This window comes from Cyprinodon tularosa, unplaced genomic scaffold, assembly GCF_016077235.1.
Source record: "Cyprinodon tularosa strain WSP-4 unplaced genomic scaffold, ASM1607723v1 ctg28, whole genome shotgun sequence".
Lineage (NCBI taxonomy): Eukaryota > Metazoa > Chordata > Actinopteri > Cyprinodontiformes > Cyprinodontidae > Cyprinodon > Cyprinodon tularosa.
Genome location: NW_024038985.1, coordinates 1378230 through 1393483, shown reverse-complemented (window position 1 = coordinate 1393483; position 15254 = coordinate 1378230). Strand labels below are relative to the sequence as shown.

Here is a 15254-nt window from a genome sequence, read left to right as displayed (position 1 = left end):
GAAATGCAAAATTTACTTTCATCAGAGAACATAACTTTGGACCACTCACCAGCAGTCCAGTCCTGTTTCTCTTTAGCCCAGGCAAGACGCTTCTGACGCTGTCTGTGGTTCAAGAGTGGCTTGACACAAGGAATGCGACAGCAGAAACCCATGTCTTTCATACGTCTGTGTGTGGTGGTTCTTGAAGCACTCACTCCAGCTGCAGTCCACTCTTTGTGAATCTCCCCCACATTTTTGAAGGGGTTTTGTTTCACAATCCTCTCCAGGGTGCGGTTATCTCTCTTGCTTGTACACTTTTTTCGACCACATCTTTTCCTTCCCTTCGCCTCTCTATTAATGTGCTTGGACACTGAGCTCTGTGAACAGCCAGCCTCTTTAGCGATGACCTTTTGTGTCTTGCCCTCCTTGTGCAAGGTGTCGATGGTCGTCTTTTGGACAACTGTCAAGTCAGCAGTCTTCCCCATGATTGTGTAGCCTATAGAACTAGACTGAAAGACCATTTAAAGGCTTTTGCAGGTGGTTTGAGTTAATTAGCTGATTAGAGTGTGGCACCAGGGGCCATCAATTTTGAACCTTTTCACAATATTCTAATTTTCTGATATGATGAATTTGAGATTTTCATTTGTTGTCATTTGTAATCATCAAAATTAAACAAAATAAACATCTGAAATATATGAGTTTGTATGTAATGTATGAATATAATATACAAGTTTCACTTTTTAAATGGAATTACTGAAATCAATCTACTTTTTCATGATATTCTAATTTTATGACCAGCACCTGTAATCTGATTTGAATCACGTCTAACAAAAGAACCGTTGCAACGAAGGCCAGTGAAGTTTGGCAGGTTAGCTAATGGCTGGCTTACCGAAAGCTTTTTTGTATTTCTCCAGGAAAGCAGCGTCCATATGTTTGAGAGTTAATCATTTGGTGAAGCTCTTCCCTCACAGCATGATTGCTGACTGTTGCCTGATGTCTGTGATTTCAATAATTCACTCAATTGAAAAATCTTTCTCGTTAGCATATCAAATGCTTCCTGCTTTTAGGATTGATGGGAAGTTTCGGTCACCTTTTTTTTTTTTTTTTTACTATCAAAAGAAGCCATAATTAGCTTTGATTCAGAGTTACAATTGATTGTGATTTTCTTTGAAACTTCAGAAACTGTTCCATAAAAATCATGTTTTTCCTTAATGTTGATCTCTATTTTTGAAATAAGGGTAGCTTAGGAGATGTAATCCCTGAAAAACACTGTTACACCCTCATAGAATTTGGTGCAAAAATACAGCAAACATTGAACGATAAAAATTGTGTTTGAAAAAGTTTGATATACATATAAAAATAACTTTTATTTAAACTTAAGCATAAGAAGTTGGGTGCACATTTTTGTAGACAAATATGGCACACATTCCATTCAACTTTAATTTTCTTGAAGGACTGGAAATTCTGCACATTTTATTTGCAACACAAAAGCAAACTTTATCAAATCAATATTGAAAATGAAGAAAATTGAATTTTATGCCACTGAAAAAATGCTTGTGTCAGGGTTTTCGTTTTGTTTTTTGCAAAGGTTTAAGAACTTTGTTTTGCAGTGTCTAGACATTAGTAATGTAAGCAGTCTTTCTGAGAGCTGTTTACATGTTTGTTGCAATAAGGCAACCTGCTTTGGTCAAAGTTTATTCTGTTAAAGATTTATTGATCTGTAGTTTCTCTGTATTTCTCGCTTCAGCCTTTAGAACAGCATGTTTGAGGTCAGGCCAAAGAGTGTTCATTTGGATTAAGGTCTTGGGTTTGCACTGGCTGCTCCATAACAAGTTAGTCTATTTTGATATGAAACTGATAATTAAAGCAAAGATCTGCACATATATTTTCTGATCTGATCCATGATCCCAGATGTCCAATAAATGATTAAACCTGCTTTGAGAAACCGACCCCAGGTTTGGAACTGTTGGTTATTTATAAGCTCACAGCTCATGATGTATGCTTTTACACTGTACGGCCCGACGCTCTTATGCGATCTAACTGCCCACATTGCACGTCTGAAAACCAGACTTCGGACTAAGCACCGAGATATGGCGCTGGTTCAACTCGTCAATCTGGAAGAAGAAGAAGAAGAAAGATGACTCCCTTGTTTGTACACGTGCAGTGCGTGAGGTTCTAGTAAATCGGCTCATAGATGCTCTTAGTTCTGCTTCAACAGCAGGATTTGCTCGTGAACAACTTACGACGGCCGACTGAATTTGAAGCATGGTTGATTTTTTTCCCACCCTTAAGGCCCCATCCACACGAAGTCAAACCCTGGCCTAAATTCACAAATTTTTCACCAAACCAGCCTCTCATCCATACGAAGCCGGCGTTTCAGGGGGCTGTAAACGATCTTTTTTTTATTAAGCCTTCAGAGTGGGAAGATTTTGAAACGCTGTTTTCGCGTTTCCATCTTTAAGGTCTGAGCGCATTTTTTTTTTTACACGCATGCGTCATAGCGTCGCCTCTAAACACGCATGCGCGACACAGTATCACAACAACAATGGCGCCATACTGTGTTGAATGGTTGCTGCTCATGCTACTCACCCTGCTGTCGGGCTTACAACAGAATCTTCTTCTGGAATATCTCCAGGAAGAACAGAGCAATATCGACGACATAGTTCAGCACCTGAATTTGACTGAAGCACGAAAATGGACCCGCAGGGCAACCATGTATAAATATTAGTGCGCATGCCCAACATTTCGTTGCCTGTTTTCGCCTATTTTTTGCTTTGGCACCACAGCGCCACTTCCAGGGCTGGCATACATTTTGCAGCGTTTTCATGCATTCGTGTGGTCGATCACATTTATTTTACGTCTCCGTCTTTAAGACAAACGTTCTGGAAAATATTAGCGTTTCGTGTTCGTTTTAACTTCGTGTGGACTGGGCCTAAGATCCCTGATTAGGAGATGGTCGTGAGTGGCTGATAGCCGTTGTTATCACCTGTATACTACGCAACGCAGGAAGCAGGATTAGGCTGAAACTCGGGCGATCGAAAAAATTCTCGCACAACTGGAGAGTCGGCCCAAAAAGGGCAAAAACTTGTAAAGTGTATGTCCAGATTAAAGTGCCTTGAGACGACGTGTGTTGTGATTTGGTGCTATATATGCTAAATAAACTGAATACAACTTTAGACCTCAGTTTCCTCAAGATATTAGTGAGTGTTTCAATTTGCCCCTCACACCAAACGTCTAAATCCTTTTACTATAAGTAAAGTAAAGTTTTTGGAGCAGATCATGCAGGTGTGAACCTAGTTCAGGACCCTAAAATGGTATTCCACAAATTTTACCTGGATCTCATGCATTGAATTACTAATTTGATATAGTTTTGCTGAATTAAAGATTTAAAAGTACTTTATATTTAGCAAATTAGTTACTTTATGTGCCAAAAATGGGAACAGTGTAAGCCAATCACTTATACATATGGGGTGAATATGTACACTTTGGCTGTCTTTCTGTAAGTTTCCTACAGCCAAACATAATCTTTTTTTTGGCTTTTACATATTTTATCCACTCTGTCTTGACAACAAATGTAAGTGAAATTGGAAGTGTGTGTGCTGAGAAAGAAAAACGGCTTTGTTTTATACTTGAACCATGTCAGTTTGACCTTTAATGCTACCTCTTCCTCTGGTGACTGCTGGAAAGCCTGAACTTACCACAAAAGCATTGCTTAGCCTGCCTCTAATCTTGGACCTTTATCAAGGAATGTGTTTTCCATTGGAGAAAAGAAAAGTCTGCAATTTTGGCCAACGCCAAAATTACTTTTGTAATTTTCCCCAGCGCAGCAATTGACCAAACCATATGTTTAAATGTTCACAAGAGCTGCATATCTAAATTATCTCACTGAGTCAAAAAGTGGGATCCACATCTCTTAATGTAAATGAGACAGAAGACTGCACTGTTACTTTTCAATATGTAGTTAAACATACACATTTCGAGCTTTAAGATTCAATATTTTATCAGCCTCAAAATCCTCTCAGACTCGGATTCAGAAAAAGTTCTTACTGCTCTGCCACAGTTACACTAATACTATTTGAAGGGATCTTGTTAGCCTCCTGAATTATGCAAACAGAAATGTAGTGAAAGAAAATGTTTAATATTCCAAGCTAGCAGCTCTCCCAGCTTATAATCACATTAATCAAACAGCACACGTCCCTTGAGTTTAGACAGCATGCCACCTTTAAAGACAAGCAGAGAAATTGAAATCTCATTTAAACTTTCCAGAACTTAAAGCTGCTACATAAACTTTTGGAAAGCAGCTTCCAACTTTCAATTTGTCATTTTTATTTTATTTTTTTATCTAGTTTGTATATGTTTCTCAATATGGGTTAATATTTTGGCTGCTCAGTGTAGCAGTGGGTAGCACTGTTGCCTAGCAGCAAGAAGGTTCCAGGTTTGATTCTCAGCACCAGGTTTTTGTGCAAGGAGTTTGCATGTTCTCCCTGTGCATGCGTGGGTTCTCTCCGGGTACTCCGGCTTCCTCTCACAGTCCAAAAACAAGACTTGTAGGTTAATTGGCTTCTCCAAATTCTCCTTAGTTTGGATTGATGGTTATAATTGTCTCAAACAGTATAAAACACACAAAAACGTAGGTATTTAGATGGCAAATAAAATGGAAAATCAAAATAGGTAAAATGAGAATGTATGTGATTTTAAATGTTCCATGGTTCAGGATCAGGAGCAGCTAGTCTTATATTTCTAATTGCTGATTAACCCCTTAGACCCAGAGGGTTTAAGGAGCTAATTCCACCTGAAATTACATATGTGAATTAAAGCAAGTACAGGTCCCAGACTATAAATTATAAATACAATTGTTTGCATTTGTATGACAGAAAGACGTAGATGAATATTTTTTAGGTGGAACCACTATTTTAAATTTCACCATGTCTGATTTGAAGGTGATTATACAAAGAAAAAAATTAAAAATATTTAGACACCTGCAAAACACCATGAAAGCCCCATTGAAATTCAATGTTTATGGACAGCCATCTATTGTCACAAAATGGACTGGAGAAAGAAAATATCCAGTTCTTTTGGAGAAAAATCGGTTCTTTAGGCCAAAGGTGAGATAAGAATAAGAATACAGTAGCTTGAATTCCTACTAATTACAACAGAAATAGAATATGAGTCTGAGTGCATCAGTTTAACTGCATGGGCAGCACAGCAGAAGACGTATCAACGTGTCCATCTCGTCATATAAGCCTAGATGTGGACATTTTTAGATTGAAAAAAACAAAGTAAACCCTGTTAAATTAATCACAATATCGGCTGCAACATTTAGAATGAAGGATCAGAATTTGCCATAAACAAGACAATAGTGTGGATCTCTCCTACCTCATATTAAAAAAATGAAGCAGGCTGGAGAGGGTGTTGTCTTTGTATGTGAGAATATCTTGACAGGTTTTAGGCCCTATAGTGAGAAAAGAGCAATACTGAACATGTGGTTTGCCTGTATGGCCGCAGTCTATCCATCTTTGATAGTGAATTTGAGGTGAATAATGCATTGTTGCACAAAATCCAAAGCAACTCTATTATATTAAATGTAAAAATAAGTTTACTGTACTCCTCCAATGGACTTCCCAGTCACACCGTCTCAATTAAATGAATATTGTGATTTGTGTGGTTTTGAGGCTCTAATCATGAATATCTAAATCTAGAGAAGTCATTTGTTCTTAAAATAAGTGAATTTGTTCTTGGATTGAGGTGGTAAGAGAGACATTTTGCCAATGTAACAAGACAATTTACACTTAAAATAAGAAAACACAATTGCATTGTCTTATTTCAAGTGCATATTATCTAATTATCTTATTTTAAGAGTAAAATTACTAATTCAATTGGCAAACTATCTCATTTACCTACTCAAATTAAGGTTGAATACACTTAATTTAAGAATTTTCTACTTATTTCTAGATCGTTTCTGCAGCAGCTGACAATTCAGAAGAATCTGCCATTTAACCCTGTCAGTATGGATCAAGATTCCAAACAGACACTTGTTGAGGCTGTGCTATGGAAGGTTAAGGAATTTCTGAATGTAAAAGGAGTTTCTTCATATCTACATGTATAAAAACAGCTAGTTATCTAACACCTACTGTAGGCAGTGCAGTTTAAAAAATAAGAAAGGTGAGCTGAAACACTAATGTTTTTCTTTTTTGTACCCCCCTCAGTAGTCAAGTGTTTCATTATAGTCAGAACACCACAGGTGCAGGCAATTTAAAAGACGCAATTAAGCGAAGTTAGCAATGGATTCCAAAAGTACCTCTGCATGGTCAATGGGAATCAAGAGGGAATTAATACCTTTAGAGGAGTGAGCAAATTATGGACCTGCATTTGAAGTCCATGGTAGGGCTGGGTACCGAACTTCTGTACTTTTATGGTACCGACCGAAATGCTTCGGTTCTACAGAGTATCGAAACATGCCTCGTCTTTCGGTACCAAGTTTCGGTGATTGGCTGTAACACTTAAGGTGATTGCGTCATCCAGGAAAAATACACAGGTGGTCACGCCTACAGCCAGGGTTCATGTGTATCTTTTGTGAACTGGTTGCAGCGTCGCGGAACCCCTTTAAAATGCCCCCCAGGTCAAAAGTGCGGCTTCACTTTATTAAGACTGATGCTAATAGTGCACAATGCAATACATCGTGCACGGAAATAATTTAAGAGCAGAAAGTCGCTCTGTGTTTGACTGCAAGAAGAGCGGACCGCAGCCAGCGCGACCATCCTCCTCTCAGCAGCCCGTGGGCAGAGCAAAGCCAGAGCGGAGTGAATCATGCTGCTTTCAATATGGACGCAGCAAGAGCAGCAAAATCTCGTCTGCTGCTTCATTTTTGCTGCTTGTACCAGCTTCTGACGCGCTGCTGAAGAAGCTTTGCTGCTCTGGCTGCGCGGTCGCAAAGTGGGTCAGACGCGCGTTGGGCGGAGCTACTCTATCCTTTATTTGCCTTGCAGCTATATTTGCTGTGATCAGTGGGAATAAAGTAGTTTTATTATGTTTTTAAGTGGGAAAATCCACCTGAAAACGTAATCAGTGCAGTCAGTTCATCCTGCCTTCAATATTTCTGTCGGAGCCGCTCAGACCCCCCCCATACCAGCGGTGCGCTGTCAGTAGGATCCCATTCAACGGGCTTGTTTGTCAGACATGGTAATTTTTCTAAAGGAAAACTGCTAAGTAAAAAGGTCCTCACAATGTAACAGTGAATATTAGACACTGAATTATTTATTTTTTTATGTAAGAGGAAAAATGTAAATGGAAAAACAGAGCTTAAAATAAAACTCAAGATTTGTACTTTTTTATGTTGTGTAATTTTCTTTTTTTTCGAATTGATATTATAAAACTGGTATCGAAAAAAGTATCGTTCAGGAACCGGTATCGAAGTGAAGGTATCGGTATTGGTACCGGAACCGAAATTTTTTTAACAATACCCAGCCCTAGTCCATTGGGAGAGTCAAGTCTTGGAAAAACAAATTGAATCAGTTCATGTCTGTCACTCTTCACCTAAAAAATGTTGTTGTTTTTTTTGGTTTTGTTTTTTTGTAAATATGAAAAAGAAATCTCCTGGCCTCTGTTCCAAAAAAAAAAAAAATTCTATGCCTTTGCAACTCAAATGTTATTTCAATCTGAAAAACTCACAGAGAGAGAAAGATGCATTTAGAAGAGTTTATTGATACAATAGTTTGAACCTTGGCGCTCAGGCCTCGGCAGGAAACAAACGCTGATTTATACTTTAATGCAGATAAACTGATGTATCAGAATAAGGATATTCCCCCCGGGCCTGAAACTGGTGGTGGAGTTTAGATAGATGAAGTTTGGTTAATCCATAGAGGCTGGTATACAGGGTGATGCTTGAGTTAGATGTCACTGAATGAACCAAGTTTGCATAAACTGTCCATGAACTGTCCACGAAGAGCAAGCATGAAGCGACTGTGGAGAGAAAAAACTCCCCTTTGGGAAGAAATCTCTGGCAGAACCAGGCTCAACATGGCGGTCTTCTGTCGGACCGTTTAAAGTGACAGGGAACTCCATGAAAGTCTGGAGGGACTACACACTGGAGGTGAGGTTGAAGGAGCATCGAGGAGGAGTCGGATGAGCTTACTACAATGGTGGAGAAGGGGATGGAGGTGGGTTGTCTGAATCAAAAACCGACATAGGAGTGACGGATCTTGCGCTTGTTGAAGAGCAGGCCTAGAGATGATTTGGAGTGGCTTTTAAGTTGTGTGCTGGAAGATGATTGGCATCGAGGAAATGTAGCTTGAAGCGGATTGGCTGCATCGGAGGCGGATCATCCTCAGATTGAATGGAAGTAATCAGAGTTTCTTCAGTTGAATTTCCGCCTTAGCTTCATATTGACTTTCTCACTATAAGAAATTAATTATTGTAAGAATATTTAGAAGACTGGAGCATACACATATGTATCTAAGTCACAGTTGACTGACCCCATTGCATTTGTCTTTTGCAGCTGAAATATATTTTTTGTCTTAAAACACCTTCTTATTAACGTCCAATGCGATCCTACCATTGACTTTAAAAGTTATGACACAAATGTAATTTTAACGCTCTACATGTCAACGTAGTATATTTACTCACAGAAGTACAGACCGCGCAGTACTATTCAAACAATTATCTCTCTCATTATGGATTTTTTTTTTTTTGTAAATAAAGTTTTTAAAATAAAACAACCATAGCATGTAGAGAAAGTGCACATTTACAAAATAAGGGACGGAAGGAAAGGAAAGTAGTAATCTAAAAATTTTAAAAATCTAAAAGTTGAAAACTTACATGTACAGTATGTTTATATTTAGGAAAAAAGCAACAGATTATTTACTAAAATGAAAAAAAAAAGCAAAACAGCAAGGATGTAATCATTAACTGAGTTTGTTATGAGCAGTGAAGGATGTCAAGTCTAAAAGCCTTTGGGAAGAAGGATCTGCAATTTCGCTGCTTAGTTAATGTTGGTGATGGAATTAGTTTTATTTTAAGTGTAAGTTCTGGCACTTGCAGCTGGTAGAAAGCAGGATTTATAATGAAGTATCATTCATGATTGGGGATATTTCATGCAATATCAAGTTTTGTAGCAATATTAGCAGAAATACAGCTTTGTATATAGAGTCTAATCAATGAATACTGGTTATATATACTGGTTTATATATAATAATACATATATTGTCTTATGTATATATATATTTTTTTAAAGGTATACTTTATTATCTTGTGGTATTTAAAAACATCAATCAAATTCGAGTTGATAATTAACAAAATGCTTCTAACAAGATAATAGATTACTTTTGTGTGTTTAACCTTTTTATGCCATTGTGCACTTTTGATTTCTGTTATTACATTACAGTAACTTTACGATTTGGGTGCATGAAAGAAAAAAAAAAGGGGGAAAATTGAATGTATTTTTTAAATAATTGTTGTTTATGTACACTTGCATGCTGAACATACTTGAGTTTCACCTTTTTTTCTGTTACGTCCAAGTAGTAGCAGTGTTGAATATTTTTGAAATGTTAATACTTGTTTCTGTATTTGTCTTTTTTTCTTCCCCCTTTAAGTCCGTTACAAATTCATGGAAAATGGCCACCTGGTGATACGTGGCATCAAGAAGGCTGATGAAGGAACGTATTCTTGTGAAGCTCGTGTTAATACCAGGGGAGAAATTGACTTCCGGATGATAAAGGTCATCGTTAATGGTAAGCATTCCATCTGTGTCTGCTTTGGCGCTCAGCATGAGCAGTTTCCCAATGAGTCGCTACTTTGCCCATAATGGCGGCGTATGATTAGGATGACTGTCTGTCAGAAGAATCATGCTCTTTTAAAGCTGAAGATGTGAATCACGGTGTTGTGCATCCGTCCCCCTGTCCTACTCTGTCTCACTTTCTGTTTTTGCAAAGCAGATAAATTAGCTCAGTGTGTCTCTGAATCTGTAGGTGTTACTTTATTTTATTTTCCTTATGCAATACTTTTTGGTACTTGGACTGCACTCCAGATTTTTCAGCATTTAATCGAAATCATCCCTCAATGTACCCAACAGTTAAGAGTACCACAAACTATTTTTTTTCATAAATACAAATCAATAGTTGTAGAAAAAAAATAAGAATAAAAAATAATAGTAAGTCATGATTACAGTTGAGTATTGTGTGGGTTTTAATGACATGTATTGTGAACTTCTTTTTTCTTAATATAGTCCTTCCTACAATCCGCCCGAGGAAAGCTGAAGTCAACGCCACAGCGGATGTTGGGGATGGTGTCTTGCTGGCCTGTGATGCAGATGGCTTCCCTGAGCCCACTGTTACCTGGACACAGTATGTCATTTTTCTGCTTTTCCTTTTTTTCTATAAAAAAATAATTGCCTATTCTGCTGTATGTCACAGTAAATTCACAGTAAATGTTGGTAATAAATACTTGAACAGCACTGGTTGATGGCCTGGTATCTGCATCCTCCTCCTCTTCCCTTTCATGAATGTCATCTCTGTCATTTGAATCCAGTGTTCTAGCTTTTGTGCAGATAACGTTCATATCCAGCGTAACGTTCTTTTTCTGCAGTCATTAATCCGGAAAGCTAAAAGATTCCTTACCGTGATCATGTTGCGGACAGTTGCAACCCCTTTTGTATCCCTATTCAAACTTATTGCTGCTGTCTTCCTGATGTTGTTTTCCTCCTTCTTTATGGAACAAACGGAAGAGTCATTAATTCCGTAATGGCCGCACAGCTTCTAACCTCCTTTAGCATGTAGAAGTTTAAATTTTTCTGCGATAATTAGCATCTTCCTCTGCCTTTTCGGCCCGTCTGCAAGTGCCTTTGTCGGTGCAGAACGTTTTGTCGACATTTTTTGGAAAAACTTTGCAAACTTAAATTTTGCAAGCTGTTGTATGTACATGTACACCGATATTTAAATATTAAACCGTAACGTTATCGACACACAGGTAGAGAAGAAGCGTGGAGACTGTTTAGCCAATCAGAATGCAGAACACAATGCAGATCCATGAAGCAGTGAGGCCATGAAAGGGTTCACTGTATTTCAAAAACTAAATTCTTTTGATGATGAGACAAAACTTGTAGGTTACAATGATCCTAATCCGATATGAAGAATCAGATCATAAAATTAAATATATATCAATATATTATATATATATTGACTAACATGGTTCCTGATCCTGTTGTTTCCAGTTTCCTCGCATTTCCAGAAAATGTAAGCTTATTTCATGTGTATGCTTTGCATATTAGTATCATTTGCAAACTCATATTAAGTATAATGTAGATTTATTACCTACAAATCTGTGTTCATCAGATGTTTATGTTTGAGTATAATAATAATAATGGCTTTAATCTTTATATACAGGCCTAATTCAAAGTATTCAAAAGTTAGAATATTGGATTTAAAAAATTGATATTTAAAAAGGAGTTTTAATCCAGAAGTCTAATGTTACGGCCTTGCAGTCCCGGTTAACATGGCTCTATTGTCTAGATTATGCTCTGTGTAACCCATGAAATGCCATCAAGAACGGTTTTCCTTTTTCACAGCACCGTAATGTAAAGCTACTTTCATTCTGTAACCTTAAAATAATTTTGAAGCAAATCCCGTCTTAGAAGGAAACTCAGATGATGGGGCCTACAGCTAGAGTCAGTAAAATTAGAAGATAACCACATAAATGTATCCTCCATAATTAATTATGCCAGTTATATACTTACTCTTTAACCAGATTTGTATTACATATTTTGCGGTTAACTTGTTTCATTGCTTTAAAAAATGTTGTTAAAATTAAAATCTTGTAAAAGCCACTCGTCATAGTCGAGCCTAAGGAAGGACAGTATTTGTAGGCTGCTCAGGTTGGGATGTAAACCTTTAACCTTTTATCCTTCTTCCCTCTCCCTCCTACAGTAACGATGTCGTCCTTCAAATGGGTGAAAAATACAGTTTGAACGAGGATGGTTCTGAATTGGTAATAAATGACGTCCAGAAGGTGGATGAAGGAGATTATACTTGCATTGCCGTCAACAAGGCAGGAAGGAAAGCCGAGATCGTCAGCCTGAACGTGTTTGGTAAGAGAATATCTCTGTCTGTGTAGTTTTTGTTTTGTTTGTTTGTACCCCCCCCCAATCACTCTGGCCTTCCTTTTTACACTCATTGACATTTGCTGCACAATCTTTTCCTTTAAATATAGCAGTACACACGAACATGATGTACTCAGCATGCCGTGTTCAAAAGTAATTAAACCACCTTTCATGTCATTTAAACATACATTAGTATAGACTTTTACTTTAGAATGTAACTACATTGATAAACTTTGGACGCAATTCTAAACTTTGTTCACTACCCACGGTGCCTCTTCATTAGAGGGCAATGCAAGTGTTAGAAGTGAATGTAAGTTTCACCCAAAGATGTTATTTCTGGCGTTGAGTTCGAGGCTATATACAGTAGCTACTGGGCTACTGTATGAAGCCTCGAACTCAACACTATTCCTTACATTTTTAATTGAAAATGTAATAAAAAATAAATATTGATACATTAAAATATCACAATATCTTCATATGCTTATATATTGCCATTTAAAAACACCATATCAATCTCTTTTACTAATGAAATATTGCTATATGTCATCGTTATGCTACAAAATCCCCCGAAAATTCACGAAATTTTGCCATATTTTTATATGTTGATATATTGACGCGGTATCGATCTATTTTACTAACAAAATCTCACAAGAATTTGCAAAATATCACGAGAGTTTATAACAAGACAATGAAATTTCACGAGATTTTGAAAGTAAAATAGATCGATACCGCGTTTTTAAAAATCAATTTGATATCAGCATATGAAAATATATTTGAGTATATTATTTTTCAAAGTGTCAAAACTGCTATTTTCAATGACTACTTATTTTTGTACAGCTTTAACATCAGTATCGATATCGGTTATCGGCTACATGAGTTTTAAAATATCGGCATATCGGATATCGGGCAAAATCCCAATATCGTGCATCCCTAATAAGAAATGTAAAAAAGAATATCTAATTGAATAAAATGAGTATATGAGAAAACATGTAAACATTATCATTATTTTGTTAAAACCCTTTAGTGCAATAAAGTTTGTTCTGTGGCTGGCTTTGGAGGAGCCACAAAAGAGGATAGGAGAAGCATTAAGCAGCTGCTTTGTCCCCAAGCACAGTGGGGGCCATTATAACACGTCCCTGTGGAATTGTCTTGTGATGGTCTTGTGAGAGAGGGTGTTGCAACACTTAGAGAGGAAAGTATAGCAGAGCGAAACTGCATCTTCCTTCATCTGTGTTCAACTTTATCAAACAGTTGAAGAAATACAAACAAGCACAAAAAAATTGAATCAAATAGCAAAAATCTGTAATGTTTTCAAAAATGTGTTTCTGGCTGGAAATCCGGATGACGCATCCAAATTAACAAACCAAAGGTTTCCATAGGAGATGTTATTTGTATCGCTGGCATCCCAGTGGCTTTGATGAAATGGTTGCATCTGATACTATGATTTTAGAATCAGTTGCTTCAGAATTAAATTACTGGTGGATTTGTTTTATTGCCTCACCTATCTTCCTAAAAGATAGGTGAATAATGTTTGGAGAGCTGATAAAGCACATCAAAGGGAGTGCAGTTCCACAGTATAAAATCTAATGTGTAGGCTGCAACTAACTCAGCCTCCCGCTGTGTCCCGATGCGTCTGGAGAAGCATTAATACATTCTGTTCTGTTTCCAGTGCTGCCCAGAATTACCTACTTCAACAACAACACTGCCTCTGAGTTTGATGAGGAGGTCACCCTGACCTGTGAGGCCTCGGGTGACCCCACACCCACCATCTCCTGGAGATTTGGAGACGCAGTTTTCATTGATGGAGAGCAGGTACACCGCATTACTTTTTACCCTTGAGTTGTTATTTGTAATCTGTTCTGACAAAAAAAAATTCTCTAAATATTTTTGCCTCCATATGCAGAGTTGAGAGCATCAGCAGTGGTTGAATAATAAAAGGAAACTCCAAATAAAAATATAATTTCTTTATTTTAGCATACTTTCAATTGATCAAATGTAAGCTAATGTAAAAAAAAAACATATGTTACAGGGTTATAAGAAGCAGAAAAAAATCTGTTACCATAAATCGTCTCAGTTTTAAACAGTTACTTAGATCTTTGTAAATAATTTAGTTCCAGCATTAAGATAAAACATTAATTATCCCCAAGTTCAGCCGCCCAATTTTTTTTTTCCTGACATTTGCTCATTTCCATCCTTGATCGAAAGCCTCAGTTTAGGCAGAGGTGGCAAGGCTATCAATGAGGAGAAGTCCCAAATCTCACATCATTAATACTGGCTTTTGTGCAGAAAGCCACAAAAAAAATCTCCTAAGAGATCTTTTGGGAGGACATCCTGTGATCTAAGTAATCCTAATTCAAACCATTTAGCCATAACACTCCAAAATCTTTGTTTGGCACAAAAAAAAAACAATGAAGGGACACCATCATACCATCCTACCATTCATCACAGTGGGATGACTGGTAGGACTTATTTTTTCTGATGAAACTAGAATTTCTGCCTAGATGGATGAATTCATGTACAATTATAAGTTTACCACTCAGTTATGAACCAGGTCTTCTTTACCAGACAAAAATGTAACCTTTGTTTTGTGGCTAAATACAGTTTGAAGCTAAATTTCGCAGAAAATCTGTGAGGTTGCAAGGAGTGGACAAGCTTTTGCATAGATTTGGAGAACTTTTGCAGTTCAAGTGGGCAGATACTACCACATTAGGGCATAGGATCTTCAAAACCTTAGAAGGAAATTTAAAAAAGCAAAGAACTAAATGCTTAAATTAAAGGAAAATTTTGATATAACAACATATTAGTGTAAGGTTATACATACACTTGGAGCCAGGTTGTTAAAGGCTCAGTTCCTTTTATTTTTTCCTTTTGCAGCTTTGTTTCTTTTCAGTTTAGTTGTATTGAATATACTTTATTTCATATTAAAGAAAATATTTTCGAAGTTGTTCATTATGCTGTAAATTGTGTAAGGCACCAAAGCCAGACAGTGGGGTATAGCAATTACACCAATTGTATAGCCACTTAAAGGGTAGAACAAGAAAACTAGAGGAAGCATTATGTCAATTATCACAGTGGTTATCCAGTGCAATTGAACTTTTTGCTTCAGAAAACCTTTTTTTGGGCATAATCACTTCATAATCACGGTAAAAGCAACCTTTAGCTTAAATCCAAACAAGCTTAGTCTCAG

The 15254-nt window shown here is 37.2% G+C and overlaps 1 protein-coding gene across 1 annotated transcript in view; it reads left to right on the top strand.

The window, feature by feature from the left end:
* ncam1a (neural cell adhesion molecule 1a) overlaps positions 1-15254 on the top strand; it is a 473099-nt gene that overhangs the window by 343750 nt on the left and 114095 nt on the right. The window contains exons 5-8 of the mRNA XM_038290373.1: positions 9567-9704; positions 10199-10316; positions 11895-12055; positions 13737-13879. Coding sequence (XP_038146301.1) covers positions 9567-9704; positions 10199-10316; positions 11895-12055; positions 13737-13879 — 560 coding nt within the window. The remainder of the gene's footprint in view (positions 1-9566; positions 9705-10198; positions 10317-11894; positions 12056-13736; positions 13880-15254) is intronic.